Here is a 19,043-nt window from a genome sequence, read left to right on the forward strand (position 1 = left end):
CTATCATCTTTCAACTCAGTTTTCTCTAGGAACATATCAAAAAAAGGAGCTATATCGCGAGCTATTAATCTACAACATAGATATGCAAAATTATCAAGACTAAGTTCATGATAAATTAAGTTCAATTAATCAAATTAATAATGAACTCCCACTTAAATAGACGTCCCTCAAGTCATCTAAGTGATACGTGATCCAAATCAACTAACCCATGTCCGATCATGACGTGAGATGGGGTAGTCATCAATGGTGAACATCTCTATGTTGACCATATCTACTATATGATTCACGTTCGACCTTTCGGTCTCCAGTGTTCCGAGGCCATGTTTGTACATGCTAGGCTCGTCAAGTTTAACCCAAGTATTATGCATGTGTAAAACTGTCTTACACCCGTTGTATGTGAACGTAGAGTCTATCACACCCGATCATCATGTGATGTCTCGAAACGAAGAACTATAGCAACGGTGCATCCTCAGGGAGAACACTTATGCCTTGAAATTTAGTGAAGGGATCATCTTATAATGCTATCATCGTTCTAAGCAAAATAAGATGCATAAAAGATAAACATCACATGCAATCAAAATATGTGACATGATATGGCTATCATCATCTTGTGCTTTTGATCTCCATCTCCAAAGCATCCTCATGATCTCCATCGTCACCGGCTCGACACCTTGATCTCCATCCTTGCATCGTGGTTGTCTCACCAACTATTCCTTCTACAACTATCGCTAATGCATAGTGATAAAGTAAAACAATTACATGGCGTTTGTATTTCATACAATAAAGAGACAACCATAAGGCTCATGCCGATTGCCGATAACTTTTACAAAACATGATCATCTCATACAATAACGTATATCACATCATGTCTTGACCATATCACATCACAACATGCCCTGCAAAAACAAGTTAGACGTCCTCTACTTTGTTGTTGCAAGTTTTACGTGGCTGCTACGGGCTTCTAGCAAGAACCGTTCTTACCTACGCATCAAAACCACAACGGTGATTTACCAAGTTTGCTATTTTAACCTTCAACAAGGACCGACCGCAGTCAAATTTGATTCAACTAAAGTAGGAGAAACAGACACCCGCCAGCCACCTTTATGCAAAACTAGTTGCATGTTTGTCGGTGGAACCGTCTCATGAACATGGTCATGTAAGGTTGGTCTGGGTCGCTTCATCCAACAATACCGCCGAATCAAAATAAGACATTGGTGGTAAGCAGTATAACGATCACCACTCACAACTCTTTGTGCTCGTGCATATCATCTACGCATAGACCTGGCTCGGATGCCACTGTTGGGAAACGTTGCATGGAAAACAAAAAAATTCTACGCACACGCAAGATCTATCCATGGAGATGCATAGCTACAAGAGGGGAGAGCATCTTCATACCCTTGAAGATTGCAAAGCGGAAGCGTTTATCAACGCGGTTAATGTAGTCGTACACCTTCACGATCCGTCCCGATCAAGTACCGAATATACGGCACCTCCGTGTTCTCCACACGTTTAGATCGATGAGGTCCTTGCCTTCTTGGCATAACAAGACGGGAAAAGTAGGAGATGAGTTCCAGCAGCACGACGGCGTGGTGGCGGTGTTGGTGAAGAACAATCTCTGCAGGGCTTCGCCAAGCACAACGGAAACTATGACGAAGGATAAACTAGAGGGGACAGGGTTGCCGGCACACGGCTTGGTAAATTCTTGATGTGTCTTGGGTGCTAGCCCTGCCCCTCTATTTATATGTTGAGCCTTGGGGTCGAAACTTGGAGTAAAAGCCTCCTCAAAGTCGGTTTTACCCGAAAGGCAAGAGTCCTTCTCAGACTCCAGGACCAGACGCCAGGGTTCCCGGCGTCTGGCCCCTAGACTCTACAAAACTTCCTTTTGCACTTTCCAAAAACCTCGTGGGCTTTCCCCTTTGGCCCAAATAAAGTGTTCTTGTACCCAAACATTTCGGGAAACATCTGGAACCCCTTCTGGTGAATTCCGGAACCCTTCGGAGAACGAACACTATTATCCCATATATCAATCTTTACCTCCGGACCATTCCGAAGCTCCTAGTCATGTTCGTGATCACATTCGGGACTCCGAACAATACTCGGTCACCAACATACAAAACTCATATAATACTATATCATCAACGAACTTTAAGCGTGCGGACCCTACTGGTTCGAAAACTATGTAGACATGACCGAGACGCCTCTTTGGTCAATAACCAATAGTGGAACCTAGATGCCCATATTGGCTCCTACATATTCTACGAAGATCTTTATCGGTCGAACCTTATGACAACATACGTAATTTCCTTTATCTATCAATATGTTACTGTCCGAGATTTGATCGTCGGTATCTTGATACCTAGTTCAATCTCGTTACCGGCAAGTCTCTTTACTCGTTCCGTAATACATCATCATGTAACTAACTCATTAGTCACTTTGCTTGCAAGGCTTCTTATGATGTGTATCGCCGAGAGGGCCCAGAGATACCTCTCTAAAACTCGGAGTGACAAAACTTAATCTTGATCTATGTCAACTCAAGAAACACCTTCAGAGATACCTGTAGAGCATCTTTATAATCACCCAGTTATGTTGTGGCGTTTGATAGCACACAAGGTATTCATTAGGTATCCGGGAGTTGCATAATCTCATAGTCGAAGGAATATGTATTTGACATGAAGAAAGCAATAGCAATAAAACTAAACGATCATAATGCTAAGCTAACGGATGGTTCTTGTCCATCACATTATTCTCCTAATGATGTATCCCGTTATCAAATAACAACTCATGTCCATAGTTAGGAAACCTTAACCATCTTTTATCAACGAGCTAGTCAAGTAGAGGCTCACTAGGGACACAGTGTTTGTCTATGTATTCACACATGTATTTAGGTTTTCGATCAATACAATTCTAGCATGAATAATAAACATTTATCATGAATAAGGAAATATAAAATGACAACTTTATTATTGCCTCTAGGGCATATTTCCTTCACAGTCCCCACTGAAACTGGCTACAGAGCGGACGCGGCCTCTCACTCGTGTCGGCATTGAAGCGGTGTGATGGTCGAGGGCGCCGCCTGCGACGCATCCCCGGTGTTCGCGCCTGCTAGATGCGGAAGACACATTACTGGACGGGATGGGACAAATATCTACCATGTTCGTTCAATGCCCCGTCTGTCCGTATGCCACCATTAAGCGGGCTCGTCGGCCGAGAAACCCACCCAGTAGCCAGGCATTGACACATTTGGACGTGTGGCCTCATCGGAATCCACTATTTAAAGGCGGCCACACCCGGTCTACACCACGCCACAACACAAGCTGTTCCACATCCTCCTCCCTTCCACCACATCCGCCATGACTGCAGGCGGCAACGTCTTTGGAAGAGCCTATCGACAAAGACGAAGCACGAGCTGGCCGCCTAGTAGAGCCATTGTGCCAGGAGGATCGAGGCAAGCATGCCGGCCAGCTCGCTTGAGGTCTCCGACGACGAGGACGACCCCACGGTGGAGATGGGCTCTGAAGACACCACACCGGAGCCCGCGCCTGTGCACGCCGGCTTCACCATGGAGCAGGCGCGGGTGTACAACTACGCCACCATGGCGAAGGAGCAGCCTGCGCCTACGCCGGCGCCTATGTCGTTGTTCCATCAGGTGCAGGAGGAACAATGGTACAGCATGTTCCTCCCACGGCAGCACTGGCTGGCGGAGGGCCAGATCGACGTCGAGCGTGCGAGCGAGGAGGCCGTGGTGGCCATGGCCGCCACGAACCCCAACTTCATCGGGAGCAGCGTGCGATCTACGAGGTTGTCCGCGCTCAAGCTGCCGCTCGCCGAGAAGCGGGCGCCGCAGGGGCGCACCTAGAGGCGATCGCGGACGAGAACAACGCTAGAGGCGATCGCGGACGAGAACAACGCCGGCTACGCCTCACACGGGCAGCCACCATTCCCATCATGGACCTCACGTCCACCGGCGACGGACAAGGCGCAGAATCGTCCGAGGATGAGTAGGGCACGGGAACGGGAGATGGCAGGGCCTTGTGTCCCATGTGGGTCAGTCCATCTTCCGTTCTACTCTTCCTCGTAGGAGACTGCAGCTTCACTTCATCGGTCTTGTCATCGATGGTCATGAAGGCGGCGGATGGAGGACGACAAGGGCTTTGACGTCGGCGTAGGATAGGTTTAGGGTCGGGTCAAAACGGTTTCTTTTTGTTTTAAATGTTCGAAATCTAACGAAAATCCGTCATGATTGAATGAATGTCGTCCGGTATGTATGAAATCCGTCGTGTTTGTACGAATTTCATCCGGTTTGTTGCCAAAGTGTTTGAAATGTATGCGGACACCGTTGAATGGCGGCCTCCCGCATCCGTGTCCGTGGACTGATCCTCCTGTCCACATACGGACGCGGGAGGAAATTTGTGAGTCGCCATTGGAGATACCCTTATACATCATCTGTAGGAGATGAGATTGCAAGGAAAAAGAAACACTCCAATAGCATACCCTAGCAATATGCCAGCACGTTTCTAGAATGCAGTGTATACATAGGCAGAAGAATTTAGGATTCAAGGAAAACAATTTAGGATACCAGACTATTTACAATTCCAGCCTCATTTCCCAAATATTATTCCTGACAGAACAGGGTAATACATAGTACAGATATCCCAGAATGTACGCGGTTTTCATTACCCAGCTCAATCTCTTCGGTATAAACCCACCACGAGAGTCTCAACTAAACAAATAAGCAGAAGAATCAACAGGTACTATGTGCCAACAATCAAGGAAACAACTATGAAAGCTAAGGCGACATCCTTCGCCATCGTCAGCACATTTGACTGCCAAGACGAAACGGTTCAACTACCTTGCCGACGGCCTGGGTGGCCGGGCTTGTGGCTGCTGGCTCGGAGGCGAAGGGATATGGCTCTGAGAATGCTGTAACATCTGAACCATGGATGGCGTCTGATAAGAGTGAACAATGGTGCTGCTCTCTGTCGAGTCTCCGCGCGTCGTCGCTCGCTGCCAGGAATGCGAACTCAGTCCAGATAGCATGTAAGCCCTCCCTGAAGCTTCATATAGCTGGCGACTTGCCATCCTCTCCTGCATCTCCCTCAGCTCTGCGTCAAGGGCCAAGGACAGACGGTCCCCGCTCCTGCTTGCAAAGGACTCTGATAATCTCCTCCGGCAGTCCTCCAGAATGGTCACAGCCTCAGCGAGAGCACCCCTCTCAGCAGCAGCCCTCGCAGATTCAATAGAATCAGCGGCCTGTATGCGGTTCCGCTCACGATCAACCTCAATGGATACATGTTCAGATATGGTGGATGTCGGCCTGTTGATCTTCACCTCATCAACTTCAAGCTTGACAGTCTCATTTGTTAGATCCCTGTAAGAACAAGCAACCTTTAACAGTGAGGTCTGTTCGCGACACTGCGGGATGTTCACTGACAGCAAAATGTCCCTCTCCTCATCAGCATACAGATGACCAATATCAACTGAACAGCTCCGCCCATCCCTTGCCATCATGCTTGGGTAGCTACCAGATTTGATGGAACAGAGTTGAACACCAGGATGAACACATTCCATGTTGAGTCGCATCTCCTGTACCACAACACTAAGAAGCCCACCAATGCACTGAGCAAACGCATCCTGCATCACGCCTTCATCTTCGATAAAGGAAAATGTGCCACCAGAAGCTTCAGCAACTGAATGCAGGGAGTCTGAATCATGGTCTGCTCCAAATCCAAAAGCATGAATAGGCAGCATATGCCGTGTATCATTCAGAATAGACTGCGGGACAAGTGTGCTATAATCTTTCGAGCCCCCTCGAACATTTGAGCTAAGGTTGTAGGTATCTTGCCCGTCAGAGAGAAGAATGATGCTGCACACAGAATTCTTATGGCTGCGATCCTCAATCACCTTCGTAGCTTTCTTAAGTGCATCAGCAATGTTTGTGCCACCACCAGCACCAAGCGAGTTAATAGCCTGCAAGGCCTGCTGCCTGCCATAATGCGACATGCGCTGAAGGTGGAACAGCCTTCGGGCAGAAGATGAGAAAGCAATTACAGAAAGGCGATCAGATGGTCCAAGGTGTTGAATCACAAAGCCCATTGCCCGCTTTAGCAGTGCCAGCTTGGTGCCTGCCATACTGCCACTAATATCAATCACTGTGACAAGATCAACAGGAGCACGTCCACTTGGGGATCTAACTGAGCTTTCATTGACCAATCTGCCTGTGGCCTGGTCTGAGCTAGCACTGGGAGCTTTCAGATGGATCAGGACAGAAAATCCATCTTGAGATGATGACTGTGGAATGGATGAGAATTCTGGATATGTACTGATTTCTGCAGTCCTCTTAGACCGGAAATTAAGACTGTCAGTAGCTTCTGTCTGCTGTAAAGGTTCATCGTCATTGAAGTTTGTTGGCTCAGAAGTATGTAATCGACGAACTCCTCGCTGACGGTTTGGAACTTGATGGAGAAGAGCCACATAGGCATCTTGTTGTGGCAATTGGACTCCATTAATTCCACGTCTTCCATCAGGAATGTGGGAAGACAGTGAGCGATTCAAGGGTATCTCTTTCCACTTTGCCCGGCAGACTGGGCAGACATGATTCCCATGTTTAACATTGGATGAGATGCAGTGAAAATGAAACTTGTGAGAGCACTCTGCAGTGAACAAGGCTTGACCATGGCCTGATCTCATAGAGTCAAAGCATATTGCACATTTCCTCTGTTCAAATACAAAACAAAATAGAGATCAATATGGTTCCATCAAAATCTACACAAAAGGCAGAAATAAACAGCTTCTTGGATGGCACATATATATGTTGTTCTGCAAATGGTAAAAGGTACATTGCACACAAAGTAAACTCATTAACTCAAAGGATATCCTACACAAAAAGGCAAACTGCAGGCTGTGCTCCTGATTAAATTAGAAGAAACAAAATACATAAACCTTTAGATCACTACTTTAGTGATCTAAACGCTTTTATATTTAGTGATCTAAACGCTCTTATATTTCTTTACAGAGGGAAGTACATGACATTACATCGTAAGTACTTAAATTTCTGTTGTAAAGAGTTCAGTTTTCTTTTATGAAAAGTCGGCGAGCATGAACAACAAAATGTCACCTCAATGAGCTAATCCTTACGAGATTTTGTTGAATTGGCACCCATATGGTCAAACCAAGCATGCAGTTGGCAGTCGAGACACAAAAATAATTTAAACATTAAACTATTTCATCAATTTGCATTTCTTGCGATAGATAGTGCATAGTGCCAAGTTGGAACGTTTGCCCTGAAGAAAGAACTCTGGTAGTTGGATGAAAGAGTGCTTTTTTTTTAGAAAATGACAAAGTATTTATTTCCACCTTTGGCAGCATAACAACAACAAAATGTATCAGCATGACCACAGGTTCTCCGAGTCGTGCGAGCCTAGAGGGTAGCATTGTGTTCTAAGAGAAAAGATCGGGAGCTAGACAGGAAAAGAATTTAGGGTTATTGTGGATGGGCCTTTGGCTAGTTGAGTATGAGCTAGACACACAGTTACATAAAGAGAAATTCCGGAACTGTTTCTGTTTCCAGAAGAAACAGCTATTCCGACTATGTATCTTTTTCCGGGGCAAAGTTTCCGCTTAAGCTCTGAACTTTTCTGTTTAAGTTTCCGGAAAATGCTCACTGTTTCTATTTTTGCATGGAAAGGACAAACATTCAGTTCCATTTTGACCCTGCCAACATACGAAAGGACATTTTCCCGTGTCTGGGTCCAGTACCACCTTACATACACGATAAAAAGAGAAGACAATGGCACAACTCTATCAAACCACAAATCAAACTCCATTATAAGAGCAGGGTAAACGAACATCAAGTCTAGCACTTTGTTTTTTATTGGTCCATCACCATCGAGAAAATGTAATTGGTTGTGTCAACTATTACAAAGATAAAGTTAACGGTCTCATGAATTTGCCAAACCAAGATATTTCATCAAGAAAGTGTAACTGTATGTGTCAACAACTACAAACATGAGGTAAATGTTTGCGCCAGTCAACTTTTACAAACATAACGAGGTTAGCCATTTCATGAATTTGCCAAAATCAAAGTACAAACCAAGTAAATCCTTTGAACAGGGCCAAGCTGCCTACCACCAACTTTCAAAGCAAAGAAAAATTCTGGTCTTATCCCCACATGTTGTTATACTGAAGCAATTGACCATTCACTTTGAATATATTATCACCACCATAAGTTTCAACCCCATATATTTAAGTTCAATGGTTTTGCAAATGGTAAAGGCCAACTTTGCATGCAAAGTAAACTCGCCAACTCGAAGGACATAACCTACAAGAATGTGATACATAACAAAAGAACCAAAACTAAACTAGGTGCAGGCTGTGCTCCGGTCCAACTTACAAAAAAAGAACGCACAGAAACATAAACGTGCGATTACATGCATCAGAAGTAATTCAAATCCTGCTCTACAAAAGTTCATTTGTTACTCCCTCCGTTCCAAAATATAAGTCTTTTTAGATATTCCACTACGGACTACATACGGATGTATATAGACATATTTTAGAGTGTAGATTCACTCATTTTGCTTTGTATGTAGTCCGTAGTGAAATTTCTAAAAAGACTTATATTTAGGAACGGAGAGAGTACATGGGAAAAAAGTGCACAGCAAAATGTCAAGTAAAGAGGCGCAATCCTCGTGAGGCTGCTTGTTGAATTGTCATAGTACGCATGGTCAAACCATGCATGCAGTTGCAGTTCCAGTTGGCAGTCAAAGCCCATTCACCACAGAAAAATTGCTATAAACAAGAAACAATTTCATCAATTTGCATCGCTGGTGCCAAGTTGGAACGCTTGCCATAAAGACAGAAAGCTGGTGGTAGGAGGAAAGAGTTGGGGATTTGCTCCACGTGACGGCGCCACGGGCAGGTGATGAGCAAAGGAAGCGAGCTTTTCGCGGTCCTTTTCAGGGGAGGGGGCAAGTGGAATTCATTAATAGTGGGATGCAATAGGAAAGTGGGTCCACGTTGTACGCAATTATGCATATCCAATGCAAAGTCAAATATGGATTAGCTTAAAAAGATATGGTGCTGAGCAGATCACGGCTGGCGCAACACCGTATTGGAAGTTTGCTAGTACGTACTACTATCTGCTGCCGAGGGAAAGAAGTGAATGGCCCAAAGCCACGGCAATACTAGTAGTAGTAACAGGATTGAAAACAGGGACATGTATGATTCGGAGGGGGCGCACGAAACAAAGCAACGGCGGCGATCACGAGGAGGATGGCTACGCTCGGAATCGGCTGCAGTCTCGGCTGCAGTCTACAGGAGTGGTAATCCACATAAGTATCTTCTTCTTCCAAGAGCGCTGAACTTGTAAATAAAACGCTTTAAAAAGGGACAACGTCTAAAATATCGTGGACATGCAGAAAATCGGTCGTCTGCCGGTGATACATCGTAGGCAGGTCAGGCGAACCCAAAATTCGCGCGGACGGATACGCATCTCGCTACAAACCAGCATTTTAAATCTAATTCAGTAAATGCAGAGCTCCCGATTTTATTTTCATTTATTTTGCATTAGAAACGCAAGGTATTATTATTACTCGGAAAATGCAAACGGAAACTGCCTCACCTTGGAGGAGGACCTGCTCCCGGACTTGGACCTCCGCAACGCGCCGCCTCCCGCCACCGGCTCCTCGGGCGCGGACCCCACCGTCACGGCCGCCTCGCCCCGACAGCCGCCGGCGCCCGACGCCGCCGGCCTCGGCTCGCCGCCGTCGGCCACCGCGGGGACGTGCAGGCAGAGCCGGAGGGCCAGCGCCCGCTTGGCCTTCCTCCACGCGCTCTCCATCGGCCAGCCGCGCGCCGCGATCCCAGTTCCCAAGCCCAACCCAACCCGGCTCTCTCCGCCCGGGCTCTTATACCGCCGCTATGGTGGGGCGGCGCGTTGCGGCTGTGGTGGAATTGGAGGGGGGGCGGCACGACATTGGGGACTGGAGGTGGAGCGTTTGGGTGCGGCTTCTTCTCTTGTGTCCTTTGGCTTGGTTTGACCCGCGGGAGGGAGGAGAGGAGAGGAGAAACGTGCAAGGGATGCCAAGGGAAGGGAAGGGAGGCGGAGCAGAGGTCAGCGTGGGGGTTTAAATCGAGTGACGAGTGACGACGGGGGTTTGGCTGGCTCCTTTTCGGGACGGCGTTTCTTTTTCTTTTCTTTTTTTACACAGCAATCAAGCCCCCCGGAGAGGCGGCGGTGAGGGGGGAGCGCCTAGTTGGAGCTGGAGGTCACAGGACGCCGGAGGCGGTGCATTGAATTCTGGTTCGCCCCTGCCAGTGGAGCGCTTGAACGGGGACGGCAGTGTTTAAATATACATTCTCCTTACATTTTAAAGTTTGTTCACATATTTGACTAGCAAAACGTTAGAACAAAAGAAAAATGCTGTTGAATTCGTATTTGAATAATTTTTACAATGGTTATACTTTTGGTACGTGCAACTTATATTTTAACAGTTAAAATCATGAATCAAAATACTTATATGTACGTGCAACTATACAATTCAATACAAGGTAAAACATATTGTTTAAATTTTTATTTCATGTAACTAATGGATAATTAATATACTATTGATGCTAAAAATGGTCAAAGTTCAACCGCAGAAAACGAGGAGATAAGGACGAAGAGAATAAATTCTTTTCAACCGCTAGCTGGATCCATTTGTAAGGACGCATTATGGCAATAGATATGGTATGGATCGGCACAACCCCCTTCTGTCCAAACTTATACCCACAGAAATCATCTATACCCACCCACTTCAGTACCCACCCACTTCAGTACCTGTGGGCACAAATTGACACCAATGCCCCTACCCAATGGATATCCGGTGTGTACAATATATTGCATTACCATATAAAAAAATAGAGAAATTAATCACGTAAGACATATGAGAAGTGGCAAGCCGGTGGGCTACAACTGGTTTCGGGAATCATGGGTTTTGGTTTTTGGTAGGATCGTAGGGGTTTGATGTTAACCCCACATGACATAGGATATATTTTTTTCTATATATTAACTCTTTTTGGGTATCCATTGGGTTACCCACATACACAATTTCATACCGCTGCCCTAGCCATATTTTGCGGGTATGGATACCATTACCGGGTACAAAGTCTCATCCCATGCCCACTGTATTCGGGCAGGGTACCTACGGGTACCCATACCAATGGGCAAAACTGTCATCCCTAGATGACTATAAGAAATTGTGTCGATAATTGATGAGCCATATCAGATACAACCATAGTGGACAAGGATTTGAGTTGTCTGCCTAGTCGACTGCCATGTCATCCTAATAAAATGGACCGACCTTGTTAGTTTGGGGAAATAATGAATTAGATAGATGCGGCATGAGACCAAAAAGGGACAATATGACTACACAAGATCACACCCTGAGAATAAAGTGTGAAATTTACTCCTTTTGTAAAATATGTCTAGGTATAAGGCGTAGGACCATCTTGATGACAATATGTCAATGATTTCTTCATGCTCTATGCCATCTTGTTCTTGTGACGAAGGAGGGAGTAAAAAAAAAGGAGATATGACAATGACAAAAACTGTGCAACAGAGATGTAGAAGGTCCCCAAATGAAAAAGGCCATGTTCATAATAATCTTCAAATAGGAGATGTAATAGAAAAGGAAAAGATATAAGAGAAGGCCTGGAAAGCACATGAATGGCAATAGTATTGGTGTCATTGGAGATTTTCTCTAAGGGCCCGCTTGGGATGGGTGTAAATTTCTGCACTTGTTTTTATTTTACAGGCGTAAACTATCATTCACACCTGATTTTCCACCTGGAAACAAAACGACGTGTCCAATGTGTATCCTTAACCAGATGAATATGAGCGAAAACGGTAATCCAAGCGGGGCCTAACTGGTTCCTTGTATTTTAGGGAAAACCCATGTGTGTAAGCTTACTTGTTTTCGCGAACCAACCTGTGGTTGAATGGTTAGAGCATCTTCCATAGATGGTTCAAATTTTGGTGGTCCACACCGATGATGGTCCAAATTTGAAGCACCAAGAAGTGCTTTTTACATCTCCAAAAAAGGCTCAACCCAACAGATGGTCCAAAACGGAGATGTAAAAAAAAAGAGCAACTCCAATAGATGGTCCAAAACGAAGATTAAAACGACCAACTCTACTTCATCTCAACATAGTTCAGACATGAAACCCACATAGTTTCATACACAAATTCAACTACTACTTATTCGAACTACTAGATGAAACTATTCCTCGGCGTCGGAGCTGCGGAACTGCTCCCAGAACTCGTCCTTGGTCGGGTCATCGCACCCCTCGTCCTCCTCCACGGAGTCACCCCAGTCCTCATCCAACGACTCGATAGGGATCACAGTCGAGGGGCCGGCCTCGTCCTCCTTCTTCACCCCCTTCTTTTTCGCCTCGACGCAGGGTGGAGGCGGACGGAGCCGGGGCGGCGGCGTGCGGCGCGGGGCGGAGGCGGATGGAGCGGGACGGCGGACGGACCGGAGGCGGAGGCGGTCAAAGAGGATTCGGACGGAGCGCGGCCGGGCGGAAGCGGACAAAGCGGAGGCGGACGAGGTCGGGGCCGGGCGGAGAACGAATCAGACCGGAGGCGGAGGCGGCCAGAGAGGAGGCGGGGCGGAGGCGGCCGGAGCGGAAGCGGACGCGATGGGGTGGCGCGGCGGCCCAGGTGGGTGGTATCGGCGGCGGCGGTCTGGATCTACGGTGGGCAGCGTCGGAGAGCTGTGGCGGGGCGGCGGGGGGCAGGCGGTCGCGATGCGGAAGGGGAATGAAGTGGCGGTTGGGCATTTGGCGGGCGGCCGCGGTTTTACATCAGTTGCATCTCGTGATGTAAATTTGCATCACAAGTTTTCAATTTTACATCACCGGGAGGCCGCGGTCCAAATATTTTTGCATATGGATCGTCTGTTGGAGCATCGTTTTTTGCCTCAGACGATCCAAAAGTTAGGTATTTTTACATTTGGACAGACTATTGGAGATGCTCTTAGAGGGACAGTGGTATCCCTAGCCCACCAGGTTTCAAGTCCTGGTGCTCGCATTATTCCTAAATTTAGTTCAGGATTTTCGGCGATGTGCTTTCAGTGGGAGGAGACGTTTCTGTCGACGACGAGGCGCCTAGGATGACTTCGTAAATCTCAAGATGATATGTTGGTTCAGTCTCTCGAAGGTGCTCATATGAATAGGGTGTGCGTGTGTGCGTTCATAGGGTGAGTGTATGCGCGTATGTGTGAGCGTTTGCGTCTGTATTGTGTTTAAAAAAGCTTACTTGTTTTCTCCTTTTAAAACGATATAATTTGTCTTATTGGCGGGAATAGATTTTTTTTAACACACACGACAAGATTTCACAAGGGTAGATGGAGGCATGGAGCTGAAAGCTCTTCAAAGCGAAAATAGGCGCAAAAAGAGCAAACAAAACAGAACATAAGAAAAGGAACCGAAAACGGGGAGGAGGAAAAATAAAAATCCACGGCATATCATGCAAGCGGTAATTTGACTTGTCCTCCTTTTCCATAATGGAGAAAAATTCATGGCGATGTTATTAGTCTAGTCTATCAAACACTCCACCGTTGTCCAGTAGGCTGGCACTGGCAGGCAAGTGCAACGGCAAGCTGCTCATGCTTTCGGGGTCCGCTGCCCCCCTTGAGAACGAACTAACTTCCTGGCGTGGAAGACCGATCATGCTATTGGAGTGCGCAGTGCTCATGCGCCAAGCAGCCTAACCCTAACGCGTTTCCCGTCACGTCATCCATCCTTGTACCGACGGAACAAGCAATGCCGGTCGAGGAGACGAGGGAGGAGGATCCAGTAGTTGGGACCCGATTAAGTTCCCCGATGCAGGTGAACCACCACCGAGTTACATCGTCACACCAATATGATGCAGCCGCTGGGTCGTCTGCTTCAGCGCGTAGGCGAGCTGAGCTAGCTCAACGAACAGAAATATAATTATATATTTTGTGCGTGACGCACGAGATTCACCGAATGCATGCATGCGCTACTCGGTTCAAGGCAGAGTACATCCACGCTTATTATACTTTGATGGAACGACTCGTACGTAGGGGGGCGTGGCGTATCGGGAAAAAATAATGCTGCACCTGCTGCGTTGACGGGCTGGTTTTTTTAGGGGGTTCTGCAGAGCGAAGCACGCAGTGCACCTTCGTCCACAGAGTAAACGGTGGCTAGCTGCACTTTTCACGCTGTAGATTTCATTTCAGCCGCAAAAGCGGGCATGATATCTCTTTGGTGCTAGTAGAAAGAAAGAAAGCTTGTGGTAAACTTACGGGCTGCGAAAAGGCGCGTCCCGTCCCAAAAGGCGACCACCACACACACACAACACCTTTGGCAAATTGCACCCGAAAAGCTTTGGACTTTATAGCATGCACGCACGCACTTGTTAACACAGCAAAAAGGACCTAGATCAATCGGCTGGCGCTACCACCTTCCTCCGGCCCGGCCGGCTATAACTGCGCCATGAGCGGCCGGTTCACGGGCAGTGCCGGCGCGAATCATGCATGCAGCTGACTGAATCGTGCATAGCATAACCAACCCCTAGGCTGGGGTCTGGAGCCGGAAAGGGAAGGGGGGCATGCATGATCGACCGGCGCACTTCTAGCTGTTGCCTTTGTAAACGATAGAGCAGAGCCTGGTGCGGCGGAGGAGCAAAGCAAAGCCAAGCAAGCAGCGTGATGGCGAGCCATGTCGCTGTCCCTCCGGGACGGGACGGGGCGAAAGTCCACTCCGGTGGTGTCATCATTGCACGGGCTCGATGGCCCACGGGCCGCATCACCCGCGCGCAGGCAGGCAGCAGTGAGTGAGTGCCGGACGGCATTATCAGAAAGCTGCAAGGGACGCCGACGGTCGCGCACTGCACCTGCGCCTGCACGTCCACGTCGACCGCCGCCAACCTGGCGGCCATCAGCACCGTCTCCGTCTCGGGCCCTGCTCCAGCAGTGACCGCCGTAGCGTAGATCGTAACGTTCGTTGGACAAACGTTTCCCTCCGCCTGTAATCCTACACTTGTGCAAAGCAGTAGTACTCGACGTCAAGGTCAAGCATGGCCTCCAGGGGAAATACGGTGATCCCTTGCACTTTCAACCAACAAGACGATGCAATTGCCAATCCCCATGGCGTGCTGGCCACAGACCACATCACGGAAAAGGTTTTAAAAACTTACTGTATTATCAACGATTCGTGTATAACATCACAACGAAAAGATTCAGTATGCACCATGTCAAAATAGTTTAAATGCAAATTCGATCCATAGTGGCAAACCAAAAGAATCATACACTAGTTGAACGCTTCTTTCTACTGGGCTGATTCTCACACGGCACAACGGCTTGTTTTCTCTGCGCAAAAATGGCAGATCTCATCTATCTCACCTAGAAGAAAGCTGTTTCTATGCAAGTTGACCCCGCGGTAGCATGCAAAGGCACGGGCGAAGACACTGAAGAAAATAACATATATTGATCTTGCTTCAGAAAAAACAGCAAGAGCTACCAAGTTTCCATTCTTCACGTCGTACATTCCTCAAGTCTCTTCTCAACACAACGCTCTACTCTCAGCACCTCCACCTCTAATTGCATCATCGATAGCTTAACTAGCTAAGCCCAATCTAACAAGCGGCGCCAACAAAAGGATGCCAGGTGTTATCTGTACACCGTTTGATTATCCAGCAAATACTGTCATCAATGCCAGCGCACCAGAAAGCTTACAACAATGCGTAGCTCCGACTCAAAAAGGGATCAACACCTGAACAATGCACATGATGGCAGCGTCTCTATCGAGATGAACTGCGCTGACTCTCGCAACCGGGGCAGTTATGCAAGCTCTCATGGATGTAAATATCACAGTCGAAGCAGAAGTGGTGGTTGCATTTTGGACAGCGGACATGGATATTAGATTGGCCACCTGCAATGTTCATGGAGTTATAGTCAATGAACCTCATGATTACAGTGTACAAGAATATATAAGATACTCCTACTAGCATAACATAGAACAAAGACATAAATGAGATTGTCAAGAAAAGAAAATCATGTGAATTCAGAAGGATAATAATTCTCACCACTCTCGAAACTGCAGAACTAAGTTATGTTCCATTGACAGTTCGCTTCTAAATGCTGAAAGAATTTAAGGCTGGTGCGCTATGCAACTTTGTTCGTGGGGTTAAGTTGATAATCCACACTTCACTCTCAAGTGACAATAACATGGATAAAGAAAGCACACCATGGTATACACAATAACAACCCACTAAATGGAAGGACATAAAATAAATAAGGCAACAAAGACTGGAACTGCTTCATTATGATAATTACTCATTTTCTAACACAGAGACCAAGGACATTAAAGATATATTTCCTCATTTGAAGAAAATTAACCGAATCAAGAAGGCAGCATATTTGGGTGGAGATGTGTTTCAGCATACCCGTATTAATGAGACTCTGCTGGCAGCCAAAACAATTTTGTCCTCCCTTTTGACCTAATTTGAACGTCACCTCATCAAACGGCGTTACAGGGAAGAGATGGTGATAGGATCGTGCCAGATGTGGGGAACTAACAAGTGTTAGACCACATGTTCGGCACTCCGTGGGAAGCTCACATACATTAACTTTACATCTGGGACATATGTAACCTTCAGCACCAGACTTAATTTTTTTGTGACAAGAGCAGATGGAGATAAGATCCTCTGCTCCCCTCTGTGGAAAACCCATCTTAATCAAATTAGCTGCAGCATACTCTGCAATGGCAGGTGGTGGAGGAGCATGTTCAAGCAGCAATTCCTTGAAGTGGGACTGCCAAAAGAAAGAAACATTATCTCATCATCACAGGATTTGATTATCAAGAGTAAAAGCTACAAACACAAGCATATTTTAGCACCTCGTCTAGTGCAACCGTGTATGATCCACCAGTCTCTTCACAGAGATGCTTGCAAATGAAAATTTCTGCAGCAAGCCCAATAACCGAACATCTAACTTTGGATTTCTTGCATTTTTCTATTGTCTCCATGATATCACCAGGATCACATGTATTCAGTGCGGAGTATAAAAATAATACTTCCTTGTGCCCATAGGAAGGAATCTGGTTCAAGTAACCATTGACAAGTTCTAGAGCATTCTGAAGAGATGAATCACCAGAACACTCAAGCTTGCCCATCAATGCGTTAATCTGTGACTCTGGACTCCCTCCAATCTCCGTAAGTCGATGAGAAATGCCATCTTTAATTGTCACTAGCCCAACATGGCTCAAGGGATTCTGATCAAAGAATTCCCTTATGAATGCCTCAGCACACTTAGCAACAACAGCCATTCGACTAGGGCGATAATCCATTTCTGAAGCTGCCTAAATGAGCAAAATACAACCAGACAAAAGGTGATTACAAGAGAATGAAAAGAAGAAACGTAAGTTGTGAACAGTATAAAATGCAACGCACACAAATTACCAACAACAGATTTTGAGGATCCTAAATTCCTAATTGTTCAAACTAGACAATATATGCTGCTCAAATATTATGTTATCAGCTACACTGCAAGAGCGAAAGGAAATGGTGATGAAGAGGAAACAACATGAACATTTTCTAAAAGAATACATGCACAAGACATATAAAGTTCTGCGAAACCAACATAAACTCTTTACTATTATGTTAAGTGATACTCAACAGCAAAGCTGTTATTTTCTTATGGCATAGTTTTGACACTAGCTGGCCAATTCCTTGCACTAAATGATTCACATCCCTCCATTAAATTTTTGGTTTCGCCCCTAGTCTGCCCCTGATAACTGCCATATCAACAAACCCTACCAAATGCCCTAACACACACCAACTATAACATGTCAACACACACATTCAGCTATTAAAAGAGAACAGTAAGCAAGAAGGCAAGCTTCCAGATATGCGTGAACTGTAGTACGATCAGCACAGTTAAAGGACAGAAATCAGATCGTCTACTGGTTCTTTCTACGCAAACAAAATGAAGCACCACTATTGGATGCGGACCTGCATTCTCTCTGCAAAGAACCACAAGCAGCTCGGTGAAACTACTAACATACAAATCAATCCAAAGCACTAGAGCTGATCCCCAGCCACCACTTCACCAATGGTGACTCTGGTCCACATCCCGATAGACAGTGTGCAAGAACACCAGATCACTCTCGGTAGGGATGTCATAATAAACAATACAAAGGGAGATCAGCACCATCAGCATTGCTCGGCAGCCCCATTGATCCCCAACCAGGTAATGGCTAACCTAACAGACAGGAAATCAGAAAAGGGCGTGGCAACTAACCTTGGAGAGGTCGATTACGATGTAGAGGTAGCGGATGAGGCCCTTCTGGATGCGGGCCGCGGCGGCCGCGGAGCGGAGCAGGAGGCGGCGGCGGTACTGCGAGTGGACGAGGTTCTTGGTGTCGATGGGGCGGAGCAGGCCGGACTCGTCCTCCTGCAGCGCCTCCCACGAGCGGTCGTCGGCGTAGGCGCGCTCCCACGCCTCGAGGACGCGGCCGTCGCCGGTCTCCTCCTCCTCCTCTTCCTCGTCGTCCTCCTGGTTTTTGCGCCGCCCGGAGGCCGTGGACGGCGCGTTGAAGCCGCCTCCGCCTCCGCCGACGCCGACGCCGTACATGGTGGGGGCGGCGGCGAGGTGGAGTTGGAGTTGGATGCTGGGATGGGGAGTGCGAGGTCGGGACCAGGAGATGATGGGCCTGGGCGGCTGTGTTTGGGTTTGGGGCTCCTGGGCCTTTTGTGGGGGGCTTTTCTTGACCTTTCTGAGCTGTCTCGGCGTTGGGGGTCAGGCGGGACAGCAGGAGGTCGGGACTCGGGGTTCAGAACGGAGATGGGGGAGGCGAGAGGGGGCCGGCGGCGGGACACACACCAGCGAGCGGCGGGCGGCGGGGGCAGAACGTCGCCGGACGGACGGGGTGCTCGAGGCTCGGCCGCAGCCGTAGTGTAGCAGAGGAAGCGTGCGGTCAATCCCTAGCCGCCGCCTCGAGTCCTCGACTCCTCCCTCTGCGCTCGGGTGTGTGGCGTGTTT

General features: G+C 47.3%; 2 protein-coding genes across 2 annotated transcripts; both read right to left on the minus strand.

Moving 5' to 3' along the window:
- Positions 1–4,581: 4,581 nt before the first annotated feature.
- LOC119364861 (E3 ubiquitin-protein ligase WAV3-like) lies at positions 4,582–10,101 on the minus strand. Its single transcript, XM_037630420.1, has 2 exons — positions 9,617–10,101; positions 4,582–6,714 (listed from the first exon to the last, which is right to left on the minus strand). Exons 1-2 carry the CDS (start codon positions 9,833–9,835, stop codon positions 4,846–4,848), a joined length of 2,088 nt encoding a protein of 695 aa, XP_037486317.1. The 5' UTR covers positions 9,836–10,101; the 3' UTR covers positions 4,582–4,845.
- Positions 10,102–15,463: 5,362 nt separating this feature from the next.
- On the minus strand, positions 15,464–18,810 carry LOC119364862 (general transcription factor IIH subunit 2-like). Its single transcript, XM_037630421.1, has 4 exons — positions 18,303–18,810; positions 16,900–17,361; positions 16,448–16,814; positions 15,464–15,933 (listed from the first exon to the last, which is right to left on the minus strand). Exons 1-4 carry the CDS (start codon positions 18,633–18,635, stop codon positions 15,803–15,805), a joined length of 1,293 nt encoding a protein of 430 aa, XP_037486318.1. The 5' UTR covers positions 18,636–18,810; the 3' UTR covers positions 15,464–15,802.
- Positions 18,811–19,043: the final 233 nt, after the last annotated feature.

The sequence above is a fragment of the Triticum dicoccoides genome, chromosome 2B, assembly GCF_002162155.2.
Source record: "Triticum dicoccoides isolate Atlit2015 ecotype Zavitan chromosome 2B, WEW_v2.0, whole genome shotgun sequence".
Classification (NCBI taxonomy): Eukaryota; Viridiplantae; Streptophyta; class Magnoliopsida; order Poales; family Poaceae; genus Triticum; species Triticum dicoccoides.

Excerpts from the sequence above, each read along its gene's own strand:
- LOC119364862 (XM_037630421.1), bottom strand. The coding sequence starts at position 18,635 with ATGTACGGCGTCGGCGTCGGCGGAGGCGGAGGCGGCTTCAACGCGCCG. Across the intron at positions 16,815-16,899 it reads ACACGGTTGCACTAGACGAG|TCCCACTTCAAGGAATTGCT; the intron begins GTGCTAAAATAT and ends TTCTTTTGGCAG. Across the intron at positions 15,934-16,447 it reads GCAGAGTCTCATTAATACGG|GTGGCCAATCTAATATCCAT; the intron begins GTATGCTGAAAC and ends TGAACATTGCAG.
- LOC119364861 (XM_037630420.1), bottom strand. The coding sequence starts at position 9,835 with ATGGAGAGCGCGTGGAGGAAGGCCAAGCGGGCGCTGGCCCTCCGGCTC. Across the intron at positions 6,715-9,616 it reads GGAGCAGGTCCTCCTCCAAG|AGGAAATGTGCAATATGCTT; the intron begins GTGAGGCAGTTT and ends GTATTTGAACAG.